Raw genomic sequence first — 27,329 nt, 5'->3', positions numbered from 1 at the left:
CTAAGTTCCCCCTAAGAAAACAATTTTTTAAGCGAAATGTAATTATTCTGATAAATGCTAAATGACTAGGATAGAAACTACACAGATCACCATAATATCAAAATAGTCATTAAGAAAATAAGAAAGTTGTCCTTTAAGACAAAAATCAGACAATATTTTCACTGTGAAAGTTAGGCAAAAGGTTTTCAAAATTCTTCGAATCATTCACGTGGAAAACTAATTCAGTAGCTCTGAATTACATCTGTAATTACAGGTTGGTTTTATTTGTGAAAACGAAATACAATATTAAGTGTTAGCATGTAACCAACAATTATACATACTATTATGCCAAAGGAAGCTGCCTTTCTTGATAGCAAAATGCAGAGAAATGTTAACTAAAATTACACAGAATTGAAAGGGAACCCACCATTATTCTCTCTGATTTTAACCAACTGTCAGGAAGAAAACTATTGGGAGTTAGAGAAGAAAACCAACGAACCATCATAATAAAGAATACAGAAGAATCTTTCAAAATCAATGTAAGAGCAAATTCCAGGCCTTCTTGAAACGTTCAGAACACTCAGAAGGCCAGTCTTCTCAGGCAGTAATGTGCCAGAAGCTAACCTCAAAGTAATGGTTACTGTGGTGGCTTTAAACCATGTCTGCAAGTTCTCTGACACACTCTCTTCAAACGAGGGGCCAGACTCAGTGCCTCACTGCTCATGAGAAGAGAGGCAGAAGTGGTGCTGTGTGACTTCCAGAACTAGTCACAGACAGGATGCAGCTTCTGCCTGGCCCCTGAGCAGCCCCGCAGGGTGCTGGCTCTCGGAAACCAGGCCCCAGCTGTGAGGAAGTCCAGACACTTTCACTGGATCACAATTCTGAAATCTTTATTGAGAGGCAGCGATAGTCTTTGAAATTAAGCGGTTTACTGAGCAATTAGTTTTGTTCATTTAATTATTGCTGTTGATAAGATATTCCTAATTTCTCTAGTTTTAGTCTGAACACGAAACGTGTAGTAAGAAGATACGAGTTCTAGTACATATTTTCTCATTTGTCCTATGGCTCTAGACAAGCCATTTTTGATCTCTGCCTTCACCCGCATCTAAAAGGGAAAAATAATACCTTTTTTAAACCAATCTTACATGTAATTAGGAATAAGATTAAGGTGAAAATATCTTGCTAAAGTTGTTAGACAAACATAAGGTAAAATATGTAAGGTTCTATAATACTAACTATTTTCTAATATTTGATTTGCTTTTTGTAAGTGAACCAAAATAACAGTTGCATACTTTCAGAACTACAAAATGCAACAGTTATGTAAGGTCAATTAAAGTGGTAAAGCTAATCATAATAACAAACCCCTTCACCCATGTTCTCATGTAATTACATTAAGAAATAATAATTATAAAAATAGGTAAAATTTTGTGAAAATATTCCAATTCTTTCTGGCTTAGGAGTTCTTGCTCGCATCCACGGCTTGTCTGGCATCGGCCACAGCGTCAGGTACTCGAACTGTCATATTGTCCATAGCCTTTGTCAAATAGATTTGGCAGCCCAATCGAGATCTGCATAAGAGGGAGAAATTATGGTTTAGGACCAAGTGTGTTACTATTCATAAGGCAATGCAGTCGACCAGACATTTTCCTACCCAAAGCAGTGAGGGATTTACTTACCTTTGAAATCTCCATTACATCGAAAGACATACCCAACCCTTTCAAAACTAGAGGCTACACGGAAATACAAGCGTGAGACGGAACAAAAAGCACAGTGTGCCAAAGCATGTTCGTCTTCAGTTTCTAGCATCTCCTACAACTACTGTGTTTCACTGAAAGGGCTGACAAGCAATGAAAATATCAGAAGGCACGACAGCGGGAAAGAGAACAGAGGTTTGAGCAACACCAAGAGAACGATTCATCAATTCCCCCCACCACCACCATCCTCGAAACCATACGGACGACAAAAGAAAGGTACCCTTTTTAAAACCTTTAAAACAAATTTGAAATAAATACATGGACTTAAGTCATCAATTATCAGATGCATTTTTTGCCACATTTTTAATATCTCTGAAATGGACATGTGTCTTTTTTTTTTTTTTAAAGATTTTATTTATTTATCAGAGAGAGAAGGGGAGAGAGCAAGCACAGGCAGACAGAGTGGAAGGCAGAGTCAGAGGGAGAAGCAGGCTCCCTGCAAAGCAAGGAGCCCGATGTGGGACTCGATCCCAGGACGCTGGGATCATGACCTGAGCCGAAGGCAGCTGCTTAACCAACTGAGCCACCCAGGCGTCCCGGACATGGGTCTTAAAATCAACAGCATCTTACAATCACAGCTGCACTGGGAGGCGGCAGTCACATTGGAGCTGTGGGCTCAGTGACACTGTTTGATGGGCGTCTTTTCAACTGAGTTGTGGGAAGGGTGTTCATACTACAGGTGTGAACTTAACTACCATTCAAAATAAGTCCAAAGAGACTATGAAAGTTAAGAAACATACATAGGAGGACATAAATTTGGCATTAGTAAAGTAAATATTTGTCACTGGAAGAATATAATTCCATTTTCCTTTTTTTTTCTTCAGAATTACTACCAATTTTATTTATATTTTACTTTTTTAAACAGTGACCTACAAATATATGTCTAAATAAGTATAAATAGCTCTTTTAATATGCACAAAATGTCAAGTGATAACTTTATACCGGTATTTTAATCAGCAGTGTTTTTCTCTGTGAGGCACATAAAAACAATGTATTAGTGATCCAGTCAAACTGTCTACACTGTGATGGAATTCGGCATGCAGGTCTTGGTCTCATTCCTGTATCCATCCAGCACTTCCTGAGCATCTAAAGGCACCCACTGAATGTCAGTGGGTGTGCAAAGAAGAGCACCTCACGTCCCTCACTGAACACGCTGACGTGCCGGGGGCTGTAAGGAGGCAGCATCGGCTTAGAGCCGACCAGGCAGGGGTCCAGAATCCAGCACGGCACATGGCCCGTTTCCTAATGCCAGACATTAGTCTCCTAACCTAATCCTAAAGATGAAGAATAAGCAGGGTCCTCACAGAACTGCTCTGGGACTCAACTACCAGTGTCAGTATGAAATAGTGAACTTTCAATCAAACAGAAGAGATGAGACACATTTACAGATAATTAACATGTGAGATCGTGACCGATGCCACAGAGAGAGAAAGCCAGAAGGTCTGAGAAGAAAGAAGAAAGCACTTACTTCTGGCCAGAAGAGATGGCACTTAGAATGGGCTTTGAAGGATGGGGAGGATGTAATACTTAATAAAAGATAAAGTCATTTGAGGCAAAGGTAAAGGGATTCAAGGCATATTTGAGGCCATATGGGTTTGCAGCCTGGCTTGGCTACTATGCAGGGAGGGTGATGGGCTAAAACAGCCACCAGGCCACAGAGAGCTTTGAACACCAAGAGTTTAGGCTTTAACTAGTGAGCAATAAGGGACCACTGGGAAGTTTCTGAGCAAGGGAGTAAGTTTAACCAGAGGAAATACTGACTTCTGATAGAAATAATCCCCTTCTGCCAATAATTCATATTTGCTGATTACAAATAGCCTTGACCGTACTCAATTATGCCTTGAGCTCTGTCTGCAGGGCAGAAAATGTGTCAAGCCAATGTAGACCAATTCGTCTCACTGTGGCGAGTCCTAGAGAGACTGCTGGTTATTCCCAGTGTTCACATACAGACAAGATAATGCTAGTCTCCAAGGCACTTTTAATTTAGTAAGCAAGACAGAGATGGAAACAGCTGTCAGTGAAAAGGGGCAGCTTACGGGAAGCGCAGTAAAAGGACAGAAGTGTGTTATGGGGACCCAGGGATGGTGGCTCCATGAAGACAAGGCAATGGTGCCTGCAGCTGTTTTCTCCCCTCTCTCCTCTACCTTCTTGCTCTAGGTCTACCCAGTGGACAAAATGTCTATACCTCCAGACCAGGAGACCAACTGCACAGTGGCCTTGATTTCACCCAAAGTTCCACAAAATTCTGACACTGCACAAACCTTGACGGTATGTTCTCCAGTCCCCTTTGCCATATATACGTGACAGTGGAAATACACTAGAGGGTGTGTTTACTTTACTCCTAAGGGTTGGTCTTCAGTTCAAAGAAGTATAAGATCAACAACTTTGGGGCCCAATATAACTGATGCAAATCAAGGCTCTGTCATTCTCTAGATGTGCGCGCAGCCTTAAGCAAATCTCGTAAAATTACACCTTATTTTCCTGCCTACAAAATGGTGATGATACTGCCTAACCCTGGAGGTCAGAAAAATCATTGTCAAGTACCTAGGCATGATAGTAAGTACCCACACATAAATTGATATTTTTACAATTACAATGCTAAAAACTATCTAATGACTGCTTTCTCCACCAGACACTGTTCTAAGAGCATCACACAACAACCCAGTGTGGCAGGTACTATTATTATCCTCATCTTCCAACTACAGACACTGAGGCCTCTGTGTTCACTACCCCTGGAAATTGGTGGCACCAAGCAATGACTATCACCAAATATGGACCCACAGGTAATTCCTGAATTTCTCTTTCTATCGACCATTAATTCCACAACTAGTTGAGTGATGCCCTATGGTGAATCAGGCCCTGGAGATACAGGAAAAAAGCGACCGGTAACCATTACAGTAAGTGCTCTATGAGCCCATGTATCACCAGTCCAGCAGTGATCACAGTGAAGAAGACTCTATAATAAACATTAAAACAACGGCGTTTTATCTTAAGAAATAAAGACATTTACACAGCACTTAACTTTAAAATACATACAGGAACCGAAAGAATTTCTTTGTTTGTTTTGGAACATGTGGTACCCCAGAAATTGTTTACATGTGGCTACTGGCTGTGAGCAAAATTATTTTCATTCCGGAGGTGCCCCAGTGTCTTATAACTGCTACCTGTGAGAAGCATTGTTCTCTTTCCCCGCAACAGTCACTGTGTGCCTTCTGTGCGCTACTCCCCAGCAAAAACAGGGGTCGACAGAGAAGATGGCACCTAAAGATGTGAAGGGGGATGGGGATGGGGCAGCTACCGGACACTTTGCTCTGAAGAGATCCTGTCTTCCCGGCTTCTCCTGCTGGGAATCAGTCTCACTGCCACCAGCAGGGAAATGAACCACCAAAGGGAATAAAGGGATTCGTCACCTCTAAATAAATACCAGTGATAAACATTTTTGTGAGGATTAAATAATATGGTTGACATTAAGGATTTTACAAAATTATGGTTATATAATATATACAATTTATGGCTATTATTATTACTATTATTTTTAATTTCTTAAACAGTGATTTTTTCATGAGGGTCACCAAATTATAGTTAAAACCAAAGGCCACCTTAATTGAGTAATCCCTTATGATCTTGCCCCCCTGAAACAATAACGTAACTAACTAGCTCCTCTAACTCCAACTCAAAGGCTAGGTAATTTCTGAAAATCAAGTATCACTCAATATCACTTATTACTATAAATCTGACTACTTTAAAGAGGAATTCTACCTATTGTTAATATCAAGAACAAGCTCTAATTAAATCGAAGTGTATTAAGATACACTTAGAAACAGAACTATTCTTTTTAATATAGTTACCATTATATATTGTTTTTTTAAAACTTCTGTTCTTTCAAGTAGGTTAAACTTCCCATGATAATTTCATCCAATTATCAAATCTGTCCTTCAAGAACACCATAAAAAGCACTAAATTGAATCCCAACTCATTAAGTTGTGATAAATATTAATCCCTGGCATAAAAATAGATGAAAGAAGATTTATTAGGATCTAGAACTTATACCTCCTATATCTTGAATGGATTTTTTTTTTTTTTTTTTTTTTTTTTTTTACTTTAGCAGAAAGGAAAGTTTCATAAAGGCGAAAATTTTAAGAGTGAGAACAAAAAGAAATGTCACATATTTGATATTCAGAGTTTGTGGCCGTTATCTATCTGTGCCTGGAGATCACTATTACATGTGTGCGTCTGGTCTCAGATAGATACCAACTACTAAAAACTTTAACTTCCCAGATTATTAGTATGGCTGAAGTAGTCCTATACTCTTACCTATCTGTTAGTCCGTAGGCCAGATCGAGCATGTCATTTTCCTCATCCGTGACTGCTTCTAGCTTCTCAAATATGTGCTCTTCAAAGATGAGGTGACAGGTCGAGCAAGCCAGGGTTCCCTCACATGCACCTAAGAAAGCAACAGACATTGAACACACTCCCCTACATTACACACAATTCAGATCTAGCTTGAACTGATTATGTCTAAATTTTAGAATCAGCATTAGCATACAGAAATGATAGGATCTTATAATAATCTTATAATAATAATGAGATTTAGAGACAACCCTTTCCCTTTCCCATCCCCTCCGACCCAGGTGCACCCACACACAATTTGAAATCTTTCACATACGCTTTCAAAAAGGTTCTGGGCTAAGTGCTGTGAGGGGAAACACAAAAATCCACAATCTTAATATCAAAGAGCTTACAAATTAATAAACTCAGACATGCACACATACAACAACGTGTGCATTTTTAAATTTACGTTGTAATTTATATAATAGCTATCGAAGTTATTTACAACACAAATTTATGAAGCCTTATGCTAAATGAGAGGAATGAGAAAGCAAGTAAACCCAAGTCTAAATCAAATTAAATATTCCTCTCTCTCGATCACTCTTTAAAACCAAGATAGAATCAAGTAAGTCATTTTAAGAATCACGTTGGTTTTTAAATAATGAGATAAGACTATTTCTCCCATCCTGTTTTTTTTTTAAGTCATGAATTTGACAGTTTCTGAGTGCCTCTTATATGCCAGGCACTGTGAAAGGGAACTGAAGAGTCACGCGATCCGAGGAAACCATGACTGGCTCTGCTCCGCAGCATCCCGGTCCCACGGGTTCCCTAGCGTCTGCAGGATGGCCTCCCAGCAAAGCCACGCTGCGTAAGCAGGTCGGTCACGCGATAACTTCTGCCGCTGACCCAGGTCGAGCCCACACAGTCCCGGCCTTCTTTTCTCGCCTTAGCTATGTTGAAGCGTAACTGACCAAACTTAAAATACGGAAGTGTGCATCGCGGGATCAGCTCCAAGTACACAACATGGAAGGATTCCCCCCACCTAAGTCATTAATACACCCATCTCTCATATAGTTATCACTTTTTTTTTGGTGAGAACAGTTCAGTTCTATGGTCTTAGCAAATGTCAGTTCTATGACACATTATACATCAGTTACAGTCACCACATTACACGTGAATCCCTCACACCTTATTCACGTACAGCTGCAAGTCTGTGTCCCTTCACCAACCTCTCCCTACTTCCTCAACTCCTGGCACCCACTTTTCTACTCTCTGTGAGAATTTCATGAACAGTTTATTTACTAAATCTTTCTGCTAAACAATAGCTTTCCATATATTCGAGACTGCTCTTCCCTCTCCAAGCTTAGCTACTTCAAGTTTGACTCACATACTAATACTCTAAATCCCACCCCCGGTCTGGCCGAGCTTATCTTCCAAAAATGGGGAGTCCAAAGGAGGATGTGATGAAACGGAACCATGCAGGAGCATGTTCTGGTTAAAATCCACCTGAAAATATTATTCTTGCTTGTTTTTTAAATAATTTTGAAGCCTTTACACAACCGTAAAGATTATAGGGTCCTAGGAGTAAGTTCAGTTTGATTTAGATTCTCTTTGGTCAATAAACAATACATAAAACATGTAACTATTATCAGTAACGCGTAACCTGCTTTATTTTCCCTTGAATGACTTAATAATCTTAACAAGAGTTGTTCCCTCATAATTTAAACATTTGTCATTCACACTTTATTATAAAAAAAAATCAAGAAGGAAATGAGAGACTTCCTTAAATGTTCATTTCTACTAAATCTGATTTAAAGCAGTAACAGGACTGAGTAGAAGGAGACCACACAGTGAAGCCCGGGAGTCCCAGGCGGGCTCTGGAGCCAGGCTCTCAGGCTTGCATCCCTGCATCCCCTTGAGCTACTTTACCTGCCACACCTCAGTTCCCTCAGGAGTGACCCTACCAGCCTCACATGGCAGTTGCAAGAATTACATGTGAGTGTTTACTTAATATACGTCCTTGCAACCATGACATACAGGTAAGTACACTGTTACTGTTATTATTATTAATCTTGTATTAATATTGTTATGTATTAATACTATTATGGAAGTTATAAGGAATCTTAAATAACTCAACTTCCTCTTTAAATACAATAGGAATTAAACCCAAGAAGTTAAATGAATAGACTAAAGATCATATTGCTAGTTAGAGATGAGTCACGGCTTCAAGTAAGTTTCCCAATGTTGAAGATAACTAGTTCCTGTGACTCCATAACCTAAGTCACCTTACTTAAATACTAAGTATATATAATCTAATAAACATAAATACAGGGGTGCCTGGGTGGCTTAGTCAGCTGGGCATCCAACTCTTGGTTTCAGCTCAGGTCAGGATCTCCAGGTTGTGGGATCAAACCCCGTGCCGGGCTCCACGCTCTGCATGGAGTCTGTTTGAGTTTCTCTTTCCCTCTGCCCCTCCTCTCCACATGCGCGTGCATGCTCTCTCTCTCTCTCTCTCTCAATATAAACACACACACACACACATACACAAATTGGTTATTTGAGCAAGTAATTGACTTTTCTATTTTTGTGTAAATTTGGAACATTTCACACAAAATGTAAATGGATATATTTTACTTAAATGGGAGCAGGAGAGATATAAATAGATCTTTATCTGTATCTCAAATTCAAAAGCACAATCTGTAAAAGAAATTCATTAAAATTAAAAACTTGTACTCTGCTGATGACATGGTCAAGAGAATGAAAAGACAAGCTACAGAGTGGGATAATGTCCAGTAAAGGACTAGGATCCCTAATATGTAAGGAACTCTCAAAACTCATGCTAGAAGAAAAAGCAAACAACCCAATTAAAAAACAGGTAATAGATATGAACAGATGCTTCACCAAAGAGAATACAGAGATGACAAATAAGCACATAAAAATATATTCAAGGGCAGCTGGACTTAAACGTGTATATATGCACAACTCTAGGCCATTCAGAGCTTTCTTCGAGTTGTACAAGAGAAAAATTAGGCCATTCTCCCAGTTGACTTTGGAAAAAATGATGGCGATCCCTCCCCCCGAAAAAATCCCCAGATATTCAACATCTTCAATTTTTGGAGAAAACGCTGGTGAAAACCACAATACAATACCACGATATGCGCACTAGAAACAAACTGTGCTACGTCCACACAACGGGATGCTTGTCAGCAGTAAGCAGGAATGAATTATGGGCACGAGACCACTTGGATGAATCTCAGGCCTTATACTGAGTGAGAGAAGCCAGTCTCAAAGGTTACGTACTGTAAGTTTATATTTAGACAACATTCTGAAAAAACTAAACTATAGGATGGAGACTCCTATAGTGGTTACCAAGGGTTAGGGATGGGTGAGGGTGTGACTCCAAAGGAGCAGCCCAAAGGAATTTTGGGGGTGATGAAACTGTTCTGTATGGTGATTGTGGTGGTGGTTACACAAACTTATACTGTGTTAAAATTCATACAGGTGTTTCCCAAAAAGGCAAAAGTCAGGTGCTTACTAGTTGGGGGACTACCTTTAACTACAAGACCAAGAACCTACTAAATTGGAAGAAATAACCATCATGAAATATTTTTTCTATGAGCTGAGAAAAGAACAAAAGAAAGGAGTAACTTTTCTGAAATAGCCTCTTGTTGTTCTCACAGTTCTAGGCTCTTTTTAAAAAGATGTGTATTTTCCTACGAAGTACTTTTTTCAGAGACACATCTTCACTAGTTTCTGTAAGGTCTTCCTATTTTTTTTTTTTTTAAATAGGACAGATTTTTAAATCTAAAAAAAAAAACCTCCTCAGACTGTCTTATTATCTTGGGGGTCTTAAAGGATTGTTTCTTCTAATCGTGATTCATGAGGTCTTGTGAATTATAGATGCAGAATTTTTTTTCAAAAGTGACACTTAGAGCACAATATGACCGTTCTGTTTAGTACAATGTTAGCCGTCTTAAACAGGCTGAGTTGATTTCATTCTGCGTCTACGAGTGTCTGTTATATTTGATTTCCTCCCAGTCCCAGTCCAAGGAATAAGAAAAGCACACCTGTTGACAGACAAAGTTTGGAAGGAACTGTAAAATATGGGGTGATCACGAATATAGTGCATTGACGTAAAGAGTAAATATGGGACTAGAATGTATTATAGGAACTTAGCTTGCAGGAACCTAAAGTTTAATCTTCTGCATATACTCAACGTTTGTCAAATGCTTGTTAGAATCCTCTTCAGCTCTGAGTTTGGCAACTTAAGCAAGATGTGGAAACAATTGGCAAGTTTCCTGAGAGGGCAATGAAAATTATACTAGAGAATGAAAATAAAATCTTTAAGAGAAGGTTAAAAGAATTCAAGTTTCCTAGGGAAAAGAGTTGAAAGTGTATGTATGAAGAGCTGGAACATGGCTGGTGACTCTTCGTTTCATTTGACCAGGTGGTGCAAAAAGGAATGTCCCAGTTTTTCCAGAGGGATTTACTGGGTATATGAACTTTTCTCTCCTTTCCAAGATGACTGAGACCATATGTACGCACCCTCCTCTTCCCTGGGCTTTTCTCACATTGCACCTTTCTGGCACGCTCTCTACCATTTGAAACATTCTTATTTTCACTCCCTTTCTAGGACGGGATCTCTCTCTACTTTCTTCCATCTTCTTACCCTCCCCCTGGTGAAATCCCATGGTTTCTGCTTCTGTCGTCCCCATCTCAAATCCCTCCTTCACACAGCCACCAGTGAGATCGGTCCAAAATAAGACATGCTGCATCACCTTCCTGCTCAAAATCCTTTAGCAGCTTCCCGTAACCCATTGCAGAGGTTCGCAACCACCATCTCTCCAGGGGCTGGACGTGGGCGAGGACAGGTGGACAGACAGGTGTCCATAGCCCCTTCGCCACTCTCATCTCTGTGGCAGCTACCATGAAAGACAGTTGGTTACCTGAGCATGTGAGTTACCCACCAGTGTGTTTTCTTCCTGCCATTCCCCCTGCTTATGCTCTCTCTGTCAAATAAATAAAATCTCTTAAAAAAAAAGAAAGAAAAGAACATCCTCTCTTCATTAATTGCTTTCATACCTTGGCCATAGCTACAAACTGGAAACAATCCAAATATCCCTCAAGGGATGAAAGTGTAAACAAAAAGTAGAATATCCATAAAATGGAATATGAGTATTATTTGGCCCTAAAAAGGAATGAAGCACTGATATATGCTACCACAGAGATGAACCTTAAAAATAGGATACTAATCATAAAAAGTCAGTTACAAAAAAAAAAAAGAAAAAGAAAAAGAAAAAAAGAAAAAGTCAGTTACAAAAGACAACTTCTGATTCCACTTACATGTAATATCCAGAATAGGCAAATCTATAGATAGAAAAAGATGTGATAGTTTAAGGGACCGGAAATGGGGGCTTGGGGAGTCATAGCTAAAGGGTATAGATAGACTTTCCATTTGGAATAATGAAAATGTTTTTAAAATTAACTGTGGTGAGGGACTGAGTGCAGCAAAATGGACAACAAAGATGGGCCTCGGTCACACCCTACCCTCCACAACAACAACTTGGCACTGTCCACAAAGTGCCTCTGTGGGAGCTGTGGGATCCAGGTGGGGCTGACACTCCAGTGCAGCCTGAGGATGAGGAGTTGTTTCAAGAAGATGCTGCCAAACAGGCCTGCTTCCCTCGCCTCATCCAGCGTGCTGAGTTTGAGCTGAACGCTGGAGGGCAGCACGTGGCAAGGGAGTCAGCAGTCAGGGCTCGGAATGTATCAGAGGGATGTGACTCTTACTAACATGTGCTCTAGCAGGAGGCCCACTGAACACTGGGGATGCCTCACCCCCAGATCTACCCAGCTCATGCATAGATACCTCAAGCAGTCCACACGTCTCACCCACACATCTTCCTTCTGACCCTGTGGCCAACTCCCCAAGCACACTCCCAAGGGCATCAAGAGTGAGCTTGTGCAGATGACCAGGAAACATTTTCATGAAGCCAGCCTGCATCTGTGGGCCTGGGACAGGCCGCCCTTGGAAAAGGGAAGTTGTGAGCACACAAGCTGGCTCTGGAGAATCCAGAGAAGGCACAGAAGTTTACGACTGTGCCACAGGAGGAAGCAAGCGTGCAGATAAATCGACTGAAGGCTCCCCAAAGCCTGAGAATCCCTAGCAGGGCTGACAAAAACTTCCCTCCCAAAGTCGGTCCACGAAGAGTAGAGGAGGTGACTGCCACTGCAGATGTGAAGACAACACCACGAGACTTTGTAGAACATGAAAAATCAAGGAAACACAATGCCACCAAGAGAACACTAATTTTCAAGTAACTGACCCAAAAGACAAGAACGTCTGCTATTTACCTGATAAAGAATTCCTAATAACTGTTTCAAGGAAATTAAATGAGCTACAAAGAAACATAGAAAGACCATCAGTAAAATCGGGAAAATGACGCATGAACATGGTTAAGTATAGCAAAGAGCCAGAAATCATAAAAGAAAACCAAACAGGAATTCTGGAGCTGAAGAGCACAGTGAAAGAAATGCAAACGGAAAATGCGACAGAGACCATCCACGACACAATGGCCCAGGCAGAAGAAAGACCGCAGATTAGAAGATAGGACCTTTGAAACTATCCAGAAGGAAAAATGGAAAAAAAAAATGGAAAAGAGTAAGAAAGCCTATGTGATCTGCTGGTGTTTTGAACATCAAAACAAACAATCCACAAATTCCTGGGGTCCCCAACGGAGAAGAGAGGGAAAAGATGGCAAAAAGCTTATTTTAAGAAGTAATGGCTGAGAAACTTCCAAAATTTGGTGGAGTTGGACATGCAACTTCATGAAGCTCATAGGTCCCCAAACAAACTCAACTTCAAGAGATCTTTTTCAAGAAACAATATAATAAAACTGCCAAAAATCAAAGACAAAGAAGGAATCTTAAAAGCAACAACAGAAAAGCTTATAATTTTCAAGGAAATCCCCATAAGGCTAGGAGTGGATTTCTCAGCAGAAACCGTAGAGGTGGGGTGCCTGTGGCTCAGTCAGTTGAGTGTCTGCCTTTAGCTCAGGTCATGATTCCAGGGTCCTGGGATGGAGCCCCATGTCGGGCTCTCTGCTCAGTGGGGAGCCTGCTTCTCCTGCTCCCTTTCCCTCTCCTGCTGTTCTGCCTGCTGTGTGCACTCCCTTTCTCTGTGTCAAATAAATGGATAAAATTAAAAAAAAAAAAAAAAAAAGAAAGAAAGAAAAGAAACTATAGAGGCCAGGAGGCACCAAGATGACATATACAACATGCTGACAAGAAAAACTCCAACCAAAACATTCTGACAAAGCTGTCCTTCAGAAATGAAAGAAAGACAAAGACTTTCCCAAAAAAGTGCTCTCTCCAAAATAAGCTTTTTTAAAAATAATAATAATAAAATACACTTAGGTGAACAAACATTTCAAATAAAACTTTTTACATTACTATGTCCACCTTTCAAATAATCGAAAATATGATATATTTAAAAATATATATAAATATACTTAAATATGATTATCATAGATGATAATCAGACTTAGGGACACATTATAGCCATACTGGTATTAGCCCCTGGCACCAGCACTTTATCAGTCATCCTTGCCTAGTTATATAACAATTTTCATGAACTTCAAGGTATGCACACTTCAGTGCTGCTTTTATTTTGGTGGCACTCTGGCTACTGATTAAGAGTTCTCCTAAATTAATAGTAATACGTATCATGACAGATTTTTGGCTTTTATCATACCTTTTTGTCACATCTAAATTCTATTCCAAAATAACTGATTTTCAGATGCATTTTTCAGCACTAGCACTTAATGAATGCTTGGTTGAAACCGTTAAAGGCTTTAAGAAATATTAAATTATAACTAGAATTTAAAACATCACCACTATATATAGTCAACAAAACCACACCAACATTCTGATTTCTACAAACAGCAGTCTACATGATAGTGACTGAAGATGGCATCACTTTAGCTACAATAACAAATGTAAAATTAACAGCTGACACAGCCTAGCTCCTGGAAACTATGGGATTCTTGACAAACTTTCGGTTTTCACAGTAATTCTGATTTTACTAGAGTAAGACCCTTAACACCGTTAATCTACAAAATTTCATTTCAAGTTCACATAATTTCAAAATTACCTTAAGAATAAGTAAGTATGGCTATTGGCTAATCTCAAGATTGGTAATAAATAAAATTTCTCCAGACTGAGTTTGGGTTTTGTTTGGTTTTAAGCGGGGGTGTGTATGTGTGTGTGTGGAGAAAATCTTAAGCAGGCTCCAGGCCCAGCATGAAGCCCAACACAGGGCTCAATCCCACAATCCTGAGAACATGACCTGAGCTGAAACGAAGAGTCAGACACTTAACTGACTGGGTCACCCAGGTGCCCCTGGCTTGATTATTTATTTAACAAAATTCTTGCCATAATATTAACTCCCAGAAAAAAGAGATCTACAGACTATTGTTCCTTTTTTTTCATGTAATTTGTGTGTTTGCCAATAGGAAAAAGATCATTTTGCGTACATATGCACACAAATGTAGCTTAAATGAAGACTATTTTGTGAAGATGATGCTAACAAGAAAGACTGCCCATTCAACCTAATCCCTTTCCCCCAAATTTCCAGAGGATAACTGTACTATTATATATTAAAAATATGATATTATATATTATATTAAAAATATATTAAAATATATATATATTATTATATTAAAATAAAAATATGTAAGTATAAAATCTAATTTCCCAGAGTAAAGTTTGATCTGGCATAGCCAGTAATGCAGTATAACAATAGGGAATCAAAAAACATGATAGGAATACATATAGATTTATGTGAACATGATCAGGATCTCCAAATTTGAATAATTTCCCTCAAAAGAGACATGAAGGAAATAGATAATATAGCGGGGGGGGGGGGGGAACCAAGGTTTGAGGTAATAAACGAGGTCTGTTTGATCAGAGAGGTATAGCTGCCCCCTAGTGACGAAATATTATAATATACTCTGAAAACCAATCCTCCAAGAAATATAGATCAATATAAAAGTTGGAATTAACAAAAAAAAGTTGAAAATACACATGCTTATAAGTGTGTTACTTCCAAAATTTACCATTTTTTCCTTTTTACTCATATATGCTCATTACTTCATACAGTGAGGAATAAAACAGGAATGATTTTATCCTCCATCACAGGCTTTGAGGAGGAAGCAAATGAAGGGACAGACACTTAACAGGTTGTGATACATGCAGTGAAAGACAGAAGATGCTGTGGCAGAGAATAAAGGGCTCAGGGCAGAGAGAGGAGTCCGACTTCGGCCTGGGTGGTTGCGCAGAGCATCATTGAGGAAGTGACGTAAAAACTGAGCCGAGGCAGATGAAAATCCCGTGTACAGGAGAGAGGAGAGAGGGGGTGTCCCAGGCAAGAGAAACATGTAAAGTGTGTATGATGTCTCAAAGCAAAATTTCTGGATGAGGTCAGCTCTTGAGAAAAGGCCAGTGTGGCTGCAGTGAGAGAAAGAATAATGAGAAATTCGGGAAAGGAAGAAGGGTAGTGGGGCTTCCTAGGCTGGGGTGAGGAATGTGATTTGTAACCTACGTGACACGGGAAGTTACTCATGCTTTGCCGTCAGGGGACGTGCCTGGTCACCCCAAGTGCAGGGCTCAAGAGCAGGAGCAGGTCCACACAGTTCCCAGCGGGCAGCGGCCGGCCAGCCCCAAGCCAGTGACCGCGGGGAGGCGGGCAGGTGTATGTTGGAGGCACAGCGGACAGCAGCTGCTGACAACACCAGAGGCAGGGGGCAGGGGAGAAGGAAGAGCCAAAGACACTCTCCAGTTTCCAGCTGAAACAGCTGAGTGATACTCACGGATGGCAGGTGAGACCTGAGGAAGAACTAGTTTCGGTGGGGAAGAAAAAAATCAAATGCTATTTAGGTATGCTGACTTTAAAAGGCCTGTGCAATTTCCAAGAAGAGATGTAAGGTAGAAAGGTGGCTCTGTAAGTTCCAGGCTCAGTGGAGGGGGAGCTAACAAGGTAATTGCAAGAATTTATGACATCAACATGGGATTTAGGGTCACAGAAGGGATGAAATCACCCAGGGAGAAACTGTAAAAAGGACTGTGTACTTGGTCAGCCTCCCCTGAGTTGAACTACAAGGGCAACACTGAAAAAATCTCCTTATTCTACGTTAGGAATCAACCAAATGGCTGCCCCAGACTTCCTGACCTCATTTCCTTCATCTTTATTCTAGAAAGTGGCTTAGGCTTAACTCTATCTTTAGTGAACCTGGTTTAGCTTACCATAAGTTTGTATTTACATGCCCAAATTTCTGGACATGTTCAGGTCATGGATCTTTAAAGTTTCTCTCCAGAGACCACATAAGTGAATGCAGAATTCCCATCAAACTACTAAAGACTGTGGCATTAAATTTTCTATATTCCTAGAGTAGCAAGGGGGAAGATTCTTCAGTGGTTACCTCAGCGGGGTGGGAAACTTTTTTTTTTTTTTTAAGATTTTATGTATTTGAGAGAGAGGGACCACAGTGGAAGAATGGGTAGAGGGAGAAGCAGGCTCCCCGTTGAGCAGGGAGCACGATTTGGGGCTCAATCCCTCATGATCTGAGCTGAAGGCAGACACTTAACCGACCAAGCCACCCAGGCATCCAGGGAAACCTTTTTCAATGTATTCTTGAAGTGCTCTGTAATGAACAATGAACCTGTATTAATAACCATGATAACTACAGTAGCTAATGTTTACTTTAAGCACTTGCTTTGATTAGCTCATTTGATCTTTCCAGAAGTCTCATGAGGTAGATACTAACATTATTCCCACTCTACCCTCAGTAAAACAAGAGGTTACGTACATAACCCTGGGTCACAAAGCAGGTTACTTGGCAGAGCTGAGAATCAAACCTACGCACAAAGATTCTATTCTTACCCAACCAACTAATGGCCTTCAAAAACAATTTTTTTTTTTATTGTGACTCAGTGTGAACTTCATTCTACACCATGACCCAGCACACATATACTTTGTAAAATAGCTCAACAAACAGTTCATGAAATAATATACCTTTGCAAAAGATCTTGTGTTTTTATATATTCTGTTCTTTCTGATTTCCTTAAAATGCTTGTTGGGAGCTACTAAATTGGTTTCACGATCCACTAATACTTGCAACCTGCAGTTTGAAAATCAGCATACTGCAACACATGGTCAATAATAATGATATATCTTCAAATTTTTAATTTTTTAAAAGATTTTATTTATTTATTTGAGAGAAAGAGAGATCACAAGTAGGCAGAGAGGCAGGCAGAGAGAGAAGGAAACAGGCTCCCTGCTGAGCAGAGACCCCGATGCGGTGCTCAATCCCAGGACCCTGGGATCACAACCCAAGCCGAAGGCAGAGGCTTTGACCCACTGAGCCACCCAGGTGCCCCCCTCCCCGTTTTTTTAAAGATCTTCAAAATTTTAAAAGATACCTTGCAGTATCTTTTAAATACTTATGTTTTTACTTATCTTTACAATACTTATGCTTGCTTTGATTTAGAAGGAATTAATGGAGGGCACCTGGATGGCTCAGTGGGTTAAGCCGCTGCCTTCAACTCAGGTCATGATCTCAGGGTCCTGGGATGGAGTCCCACATCGGGCTCTCTGCTCAGCAGGGGGCCTGCTTCCCTTCCTCTCTCTCTGCCTGCCTCTCTGCCTACTGTGATCTCTCTCTGTCAAATAAATAAATAAAATCTTTAAAAAAAAAAAAGGAATTAATGGAAAGCAACTCAAGAAAATTATCTACTGCAAATAACACATTTATAATGCTTTCAGAAAAGATGTGGCTTCAAGTAACAGAGGTTGCAACTCATTTAAGTAAATGTTTAGTTTTCTTTTTTATGATATTTTTTGCTAACCAAGAAAACACACAATACCTCATCAGAAAACAGGCAAATAATTTGAGCCATTTATAAAACAAACTCTACTAGGCAATTCTATCCCTAGAATTTATTGTGAGATTATAAAACATATAAATAAAAAGTATTTCTGAGGATGTTCACCTTAAGTTTATTTTGAATAGTTGAAAATCGGAAGCCACCTAAATGTCCAAAGAAAGAGATGGATAAGTCATGTCATATCCATATAATAGAAAAATATGCATTGTATTTATTTTTTTAAGATTTACTTATTTTTTTGAGAGAGAGTGTGCACAGATGCAGGGGCAGGGAGGGGCAGGGAGAGGGAGGGAGATAATCCCAAGCAGACTCTCCAACGAGTACAGAGCCCGATGCAGGGCTCAATCCCACGACCCCGAGATCATGACTTGAGCCAAAACCACGAGTCGGACACCCAACAGACGGCACCACCCAGGCGCCCCCAAACTTTCGAACAATGTTTACAAAAGAACACTTAAAGTCAGATATTTTCTCATAGAATATGCAATGAGGAGAAACCCAACGCGTTTAGAACCAATCATCTTTTTTTATGCAAGGGAGGCATAGAACTCAAAACTCCAGCCGAGACTAACTTTCTCAGAGAAATGAAGGCCAGGAGCGGCAGGGCAGGGGGGCCGGTCACTCAGCCGACCAGCAACACCTGCTGCAGATGCCGCATGGCACACCCAGCGGCACACCCGCCGCTCTCACACCTCCTGATTTCCAAGAGATTTTTCTGAGCTTAAAAATATTTTTTCGGGGCACCTGGGTGGCTCAGTGGGTTAAGCCGCTGCCTTTGGCTCAGGTCATGATGTCAGAGTCCTGGGATCAAGTCCCGCATCGGGCTCTCTGCTCAGCGGAGAGCCTGCTTCCCTCTCTCTCTCTGCCTGCCTCTCCATCTACTTGTGATTTCTCTCTGTCAAATAAATAAAAAAATAAAATCTTTAAAAATATATATATATATTTTTTCTTTTTAAAATCCTATTTTCCAAGCACTTTGGCTTATACAGTCTTTACTCCTCGACTAACGGCACAGAAGGCCAGGGCGATTGTTGACCATCTTAGGCATTAGGTCACGTTCAGCTTCCATCCCACAGTATCCAGCCTGGGGGGTGGATTCCAGCACCACGCCGTCACCTGGTGAGTTAGTGAGCACTGATGCGGGATATTCTGATTTCCATTTTTTTTCAACAGTCTAACAGTACCAAGTCTCAGTGCTGCTGTCAAAGATCAGGAAACGCTTCTGTTTACCTGCTCACGCGGCAGCCCCTCGTGGCTTTAGCACAGAGACGGGTTATAATTCACCACGACTGTCAGTTTTTCAATTAAGTGAATCTTTTTTTTTTTTTATTTAAGATTTTATTTATTTATTTGACAGTCAGAGATCACAAGTAGGCAGAGAGAGAGGAGGAAGCAGGCTCCCTGCCGAGCAGAGAGCCTGATGCGGGGCTCGATCCCAGGACCCTGGGATCATGACCTGAGCCAAAGGCAGAGGCTTTAACCCACTGAGCCACCCCGGTGTCCCAAATTAAGTGAATCTTAAAAATGTGGAGATAGTCACACAATTTCAAACACTGTGTAGAGTACGAAACCTCAATAGTTTCATGTTGCTCTTATTTTATCTAATTTATGTCTGCAAAAAATGTAACCACAATACAGGTTTTAAAAAGCATAGCAATGTCATTAGTGGTTGCAGAGATTAGAATAATGGGTGTATTTTCTATTTTACATGCTTATTAAATTTTCCAACATTTTCTACAGTGAAATGCACTGATTCTTTAATCAGAAAAAAAAATGTTATTTTCTGTGTTTACACTTACCCCAATTTTTTAATTGTAGTAAAATATACATAACATAAAAAATCTACCATCCTTAGCCATGTTTAAGTATACGGGTCAGTGGCACTAAGTACTTCATTAAGTTGTACGACCATCACCACCAGCTATTTCCAGAAGATATTCTTCAGCCAGATTCTCTCCTCCCATTAGTCTCCAGCAACTTCTGTTCTCCCCTGCCTCTCTGAATTTGCCTCCTCTGGGTAGCTCACGTACGGGGAGTCCCAGAGCACTTGTCCTTTTGTGTCCAGCTTACGCACTTAGCACAATGTTCTCACGGCTCATCCTGTTGCAGCTGATATCAGAACTTCAGCACTTCTTATGCCTAAAGAACAGTCCAGTCCACATATATACCACATTTTGTTTATCCACTCATCTGCTGGTGGACATGTGAGTTGTTTCCACCTTTCGACCACTGTGAACACTGGTGTACCAGGATCTGAGTCTCTGCTTGCAATTCTTCTGGGGATGCCCTAGAATAGCACAGCTGGATCACACAGTAACTCTGTTTCCCTGAGGACCGGCCAAACTGCCGTCCACAGCGGCTGCACCGTCCCCGTTCCCAGCAGCCCCGCAGCAGACCCCCACTTTCTCCTTCTCCCTGCCAACACCTGTTCTTCTCCCCTTCTCCTGACAGAAGTCATCCTGATGGCCCTGAAGTGGTATCCTCATCACATACACAGATTTTTATATAATAAAATAGACTAGTGCAAATATTTTTAACACTTCCCTAATGTCATAATATTCTGAAGACATAATATTGACTTAAGCATTATGAAAGTCCTATGAGGGGAATACTATTATTGCCCTCATTTGATTTTTAATGAAAGTGAGGCACAGGAACACTAGTGACTTACTCAAGTCACAGGTAGTAAAGTAAATCACTGCATTTACTTGGAGCAGTTAAAATAGAGAGAAGTAGAATAAAGATGAGAACCTCACCATCAGATCCAGAAGCGACAGCCACACTGTCTGGCTGAACATCCTCTAGGACCTTTCGCAGTGCATTCTGAAGAATCGAAAGCAATTAAAAACATTGTGTTTTCCACTGATAAGCATCTACCTATGTGATTATACACTGTAAATGCTACTTCTAACAGACACATACTGTACTTTAGAAATGCCATTGCAGACTTACAGAGTTCCTGTTGTTAAATCTTTAGGTTGTCTCCTCTAAGTTTTTTCTTACAGACATTTTTAAGACACATAACCCATTCACACTGTCCAAAACTCAGAAAGCATAAAAAGTTGTAGAATGAGGGACACCTAGATGGCTCAGTGAGTTAAGCATCTGCCTTCAGCTCAAGTCATGATCTCGGGGTGCTGGGATGGAACCCCACATTGGGCTCCCTGCTCAGTGGGGAGCCTGCTTCTCCCTCTACCCCTTCCCCTGGCTTGTGAGTACTCTCTCTCTCTCACTCACTCATTCACTCCCTTTCTTTCTCAAGTAAATAAATAAAATCCTAAAAAGAAAAAACGTTATAGAATTAAAATCTTCCTCCTACCAACAGATAAGCACGGATATTTGGTTTTAAGACTCCTTCCAGAGACTTCTTTTCTTAGAAAGAATATATAATATCCCACTGTATAACTTACACACCAGCCCTCTATTGATGGGCATTTGGTTGTTTCAAATCTTTTGCTGTTACAAGTATCTCTGCAGTAATAGCCCAGTATATAGGCCTAGTGCATATGATCAAATTTGTGGAGAAATTTATAAAAATCAATTTACAGATCACAGGCTCCACATTAGCTTTCTCAGAGCTCTCAAAAGTTCAGCTTTCTCAAGGGCACGAACGTCCATCATTTCATTTACGTGTCCCCACTCAGAGCAGCAATGGCCTCCACACATTCTGATGTGAAGATGCCAGAAAACCTCCATGTCGTTTCCCTCAGCATTCTGAACTTCTGTAACAGCTGGTGTAACGTCTTTGTCCGGTAAGTCTACCGCCTCGGCCTCCTTGGGGGGAGCTTCGAGTGTGGGCCACACTCTCCCATTTCTTTTGGTGCTTGAACTTTTTTTACTGAAAGTGGACACTGGAGATAACATGATGTAGCAACTGTGGAAATGAAGGTCTCCACCCTGTGACCCAGGTTTGCTGTTGCTCCTGGGGACTTTCCTGTTCTAATTCTCTCAAGTCTGTCTTCCTGGTTGTGTGCACCACTGAGGTCTCTGCTCAGTTAGCTTAGTGGTCAGCCAGATGCCCGAGCAGGGTGTCCTTCAGAGCTTGGACCAGTGAGTCTTCAACCCTTTGCCGACAAGCTTGGTGTGTGTGTGTGGTGTGCTCCCTCGACATTCAACTAGCCTACACGTCTGTCTCAGCCCTCACCGTGCAGGACCTGACGGGGAGCCAGGGTGAGAGGCTAGGATGCTGTCACGTCCTTCTTGGGCACGAGCAGGGTCCTACACGTGTGCATGGCCCTTCCAGATCCCCAGGGCATTTCAAAGCCCGCTATGGACATCTTGTTCCCCACATCTTCCTTCTAAATGTTTGGCCGGGCTCGCGCTTGCCCAGCTGGTGTGTGAAACAGCTGTAGGTGATGTTTCAGACTAAAGGCACAGGGACAGAGCTCCCTGCACAGAGCAGTCTCGGAGGCAGGCCAAAGAACGATGCCCTGGGATGGAGCTTTCCCGGGAAGCTGTAGGACTCGTGACCGTGTTCTGGAGATGGGACTTCCCAAGGAATCCAAATCCCATCTGCCCGGCGGCTGCGAGGCTGCTGGGCTTCACAGCTCCTGTAGTTCTGAAGCTGCGGAGTCTTAAAGTGACTGCAGGAGTGGGGAGAGGATGAGGAAAGGCCAAGTTAAAATGCCACAAATGCTACTATTCTTACCAGGGTCAGCGCTGGGCTCAGCACTTCACTTCCGATAGCCCGTTGAATCCTCAAGAGCCCCGTGAGGCCGGAACCTTTATAATCCTTTCTCACAGAAGAGGAAATTGGGGCATACGGATTTTTGAGTGGCTTGCTCCAGGTCTCACGGCCAGTAAGAGATGTCTTAGTGCTGGTTTGTGAACCATAAACTGATTCCCCAGTCTATTCTCAATCACTGTGTGCTGTACCACTTTTCATTTGTGAGAGAAAAAATCAGAGAAACTAAAAGCATAGCTGAATGCGGGGGTGCCTGGGGTTGCTCAGTCATTTAAGCATCTGACTCCTGATATCAGCTCAGGTTATGATCTCAGGGTCGTAAGTTCAAGCTCTGTGTTGGCCTCCATATGCTGAATGTGGAGCCTATGTGAAGCCTACTTAAAAAAAAGAAAAAAAGAAAAAAAAATTTTTTAAGATGTTACTGAATAAACTCATGAGGAAGGCGAATTATAAATTTTATAGAATATATATTTTACATAAATTACCAATGAGTTCTTTCCCTAAATTAGTCATTCTTTTTTTTTAATTTCTTTTCAGCATAACAGTATTCATTGTTTTTGCACCACACCCAGTGCTCCATGCAATCCGTGCCCTCCCTAATACCCACCACCTGGTTCCCCCAACCTCCCCGCCCCTTCAAAACCCTCAGATTGTTTTTCAGAGTCCATAGTCTCTCATGGTTCACCTCCCCTTCCAATTTCCCCCAACTCCCTCTCCTCTCTAACTCCCCATGTCCTCCATGCTATTTGTTATGCTCCACAAATAAGTGAAACCATATGATAACTGACTCTCTTTGCTTGACTTATTTCACTTAGCATAATCTCTTCCAGTCCCGTCCATGTTGCTACAAAAGTTGGGTATTCACCCTTTCTGATGGAGGCATAATATTCCATAGTATATATGGACCACATCTTCCTTATCCATTCGTCCATTGAAGAGCATCTTGGTTCTTTCCACAGTTTGGCGACCGTGGCCATTGCTGCTATAAACATTGGGGTACAGATGGCCCTTCTTTTCACTATATCTGTATCTTTGGGGTAAATACCCAGTAGTGCAAAGGGTATTCATCCTTTCTGATGGAGGTATAATACTCCAAAGTGTATATGGACCACATCTTCCTTATCTATTCGTCTGTTGTTTGGAGACATATCTTGAAAGAAGTTGCTATGGCTGATATCGAAGAGGTTACTGCCTATGTTCTCCTCTAGGATTCTGATGGATTCCTGTCTCACGCTGAGGTCTTTTATCCATTTCTAGTTTATCTTTGTGTACAGCGTAAGAGAATGGTCAAGTTTCATTCTTCTACATATAACTGTCCAATTTTCCCAGCACCATTTATTGAAGAGACTGTCTTTTTTCCACTGTATATTTTTTCCTGCTTTGTCGAAGATTATTTGACCACAGAGTTGAGGGTCCGTATCTGGGCTCTCTTCTCTGTTCCACTGGTCTATGTGTCTGTTTTTATGCCAGTACCATCCTGTCTTGGTGATGATCACAGCTTTGTAGTAAAGCTTGAAATCAGGTAACGCGATGGCCCCCAGTTTTATTTTTGTTTTTCAACATATCCTTAGCAATTTGGGGTCTCTTCTGATTCCATACAAATTTTAGGATTATTTGCTCCAGCTCTTTGAAAAATATTGGTGGAATTTTGATCTGAATGGCATTAAAAGTATAGATTGCTCTAGGTAGTATATACATTTTAATAATGTTTATTCTTCTGATCCAAGAGCATGGAATGGTCTTCCATCTTTTTCCGTCTTCTTCAATTTCTTTCATGAGTGTTCTGTAGTTTCTTGAGTACAGATCCTTTACCTCTTTGGTTAGGTTTATTCACAGGTATCTTATGGTTCTTGGTACTATAGTAAATAGAATCGATTCTCTAATTTCCCTTTCTGTTAAATTAGTCATTCTTAACCACAGTGTAGATCTGAACCCTGTGCAACTATTTACAAGTCTACCTGCACAACTTTGCCTCTCCCTGTACTACTTAGGATGGAAGGCAGACGTCTGCATTTTTAAAAGTTCTGTAGAGGTTCTGAAACTCAGTCCCAGCCAAGAACCAGAGCATTCAACTAAAAAACTCCTTAAAATTAGAACTGTATCAATTCTTTCTGGGGCAGGTATTCACTCAGGAAGGACATCTCTTAGGGAAAACGGTAGAAAGGCAAAAGGAAAGGGAAAAGCAGAGGTTTGGGGGTGAGAGACTTGAGTCCTAGACCTCCTAACTGCTCCATGTATGACCCCAGAAAAATTAATTTCCCCGAACCTCATTTTCTTCATCTATAACATAGAAGGTTTTAAAAGACAAGTCTACTTCTTAGACTTGTTACAAGAACAGAAAACGTATGCTGGAATGTTGTTTGCACTCAAATGGCTGTTGTTATGATTAACCTGAACTGATGTTAGATGTAAGAATTCAGCAAATGCGACGCACTGTCAATTCTGGACAAAATCTACTCTGTGAGGCACAGGAGCAAGAGCTCGTAATCTCATACGGGAGAGGGGAATCCTCCCTAAAGAGGAAAACCGTGATGAGTATTAACACAGGCATATTTATTACACGAAGGGAAAATGGAGGAGACATAATTCTGATCTGGAAGGGCTCTTAAAAGTACAGAGTGAACAATGCCTTGAATGAGTCATAGTCAGATATACTCCTTGGGCCTTTCCTGTGGACCAGTGGTTCACAAACTTTAACATACATCAAAATCACACAGAGGACTGTGAAAACACATTGCTGGGCTCTACCGCAGCCTTTCTGATTCAGAAGGTCTAGCACGGGGCCTAAGGATCTGCATTTCCCAAGTGACATGAAGCTAATGTTAAAAGGAACCCCCTTTGAGAACCATCTCTCCAGAGAGAGAGAGAGAGAGACAGCGCTTGAGCAAAACTGCCAGGTGAAAGAACTGTGTGTCCCTGAGCCATAGGAAGGCAGTTTCTGGAACATCTGCTTTGAAGGCAGTTTCTGGAACATCTGGTAAAGAATACAGTCAGAGCAAGACATAAAAACTTTCTAACTAAAACATTTCCTTCTCTAACAAGAGGTAGATAAACTGCCCTTCCAGGCAGGGGAACAGACATTCAAGACCATGTGGTGATGCAGGTTAGCTGGACGTGTTGCAGTGACTATTTTGTAATACATACAAATATTAAAACAGTATGTGACACACCTAAAACGAATATAAAGTTAAATGGCAATTATAGCACAGTAAAAATAAAATTTAAAAAAGAAGTAACTCCTTAACTCACTTAAAATAATGCATTAGCTCTATCAATACAAGAGAGCAGCAGTCAAACCCAAACTGAGGGACACATTTTATAAAATAATGTACCAGTGCTTTTCAAAAGTACAAGGTTGTGAAAAATAAGAAAGGATGAAAGAAATGTCACAGACTGAAGGGAATATGGACATATAATACCTAAATGCAACGTGGCCTCCTAGATTGAATCCCAAAACGAAAGACAGTTGGGAAAAAACAGGAAAATTCTATTAAATCTCAAGTTTTTGAGTAACTGAGTCAACATTAACTTTTGCGTTTTGATTACTATACCACAGTAATGTAAACTTTAACATTAGGGGAAGCTTAGGATTATATAGAAAAATTCTCTCTAAGTTGAAGGTATTTCCAAATATAAAGTTAAAACCAAAAGAATAAGTCAAAACTACTCCTCTGTGATATGACATTCATGACCTCTAACCTAGTGTCTTTCAACTCCAGTTGCTACCCCCAGCTTAGTGGCACACAAATCATCATCAGTAAGGGAATGAGGCAACAGACTTCGGGGCACATGGTTAATTCAATGTACAAAGAAGAAAAATGCAGTATCACTCATATTCTTTATAAATGAGAATTTAACACTAACATGTCATGAATTTTAGTATTTTACTTAGCATGCTAAAGGTTAAAATTCTACAAAAAAGCCCCCAAAAGTTGAAACCCATTTAATGGTTTCACTTGTAAATTTTAAGGAATGTCCCATACTCACCAAAACCATCAATATCTAGATTATTTTCGATCACAACATCCAGGAGAGAGTCACCAACTTTTCCTTTGGCTGTTAATGTCTCGCCGTCACGGTTTACAAAGTGAACTGTTATTTTATCTTCTGAGCTGGAAAGGAAGCAGTCCTTTATTACTTTTAGTCATTTCAAGGGATACTTTAAAATATTGTTTTCAGGGGCGCCTGAGTGGCTCAGTGGGTTAAGCCTCTGCCTTCGGCTCGGGTCATGATCCCAGGGTCCTGGGATCCAGCCCCACATCGGGCTCTCTGCTCCGAAGGGAGCCTGCTTCCCCCTCTCTCTCTCTGCCACTCTGCCTACTTGTGATCTCTGTCTGTCAAATAAATAAATAAAATCTTTAAAATATTGTTTTCAGGGCCACCTGTGTGGCTCAGTCGGTTAAGCGGTTGCCTGCGGCTCAGGTCATGACCCCGGGTCCTGGGATCAAGCCCTGCATTGGGCTCCCTGCTCCTCAAGGAGACAACTACTTCTCCCTCTCCCTCTGCCTGCTGCTCCCCTTGCTTGTGCTCTCTCTGTCAAATAAATAAATTAAATCTTTTTTTTAAAAAACATTGTTTTCAGAGCCTGTAAGGCCAAAGAAAATAGGGTGTGCGTCCATGGAGGTGCACCCACGCACACA

The 27,329-nt window shown here is 40.9% G+C and overlaps 1 protein-coding gene across 1 annotated transcript in view; it reads right to left on the bottom strand.

Annotated features, from left to right (window-relative positions):
- Window positions 1–235: 235 nt before the first annotated feature.
- FDX1 (ferredoxin 1) overlaps window positions 236–27,329 on the bottom strand; it is a 32,072-nt gene continuing 4,978 nt past the window's right edge. The window contains exons 2-4 of the mRNA XM_045077545.1: window positions 26,677–26,801; window positions 6,048–6,177; window positions 236–1,547 (exon numbers count right to left, since the gene is read on the bottom strand). Coding sequence (XP_044933480.1) covers window positions 1,433–1,547; window positions 6,048–6,177; window positions 26,677–26,801 — 370 coding nt within the window. The 3' untranslated portion in view covers window positions 236–1,432. The remainder of the gene's footprint in view (window positions 1,548–6,047; window positions 6,178–26,676; window positions 26,802–27,329) is intronic.

The sequence above is a fragment of the Mustela putorius genome, unplaced genomic scaffold (genome assembly GCF_011764305.1).
Source record: "Mustela putorius furo isolate JIRA1106 unplaced genomic scaffold, ASM1176430v1.1 tig00000198_pilon_pilon_pilon, whole genome shotgun sequence".
NCBI classification, from domain to species: Eukaryota; Metazoa; Chordata; class Mammalia; order Carnivora; family Mustelidae; genus Mustela; species Mustela putorius.
The sequence above is the reverse complement of the archived record's forward strand: the minus strand, read 5'-3'. Positions and strand labels throughout refer to the sequence as shown.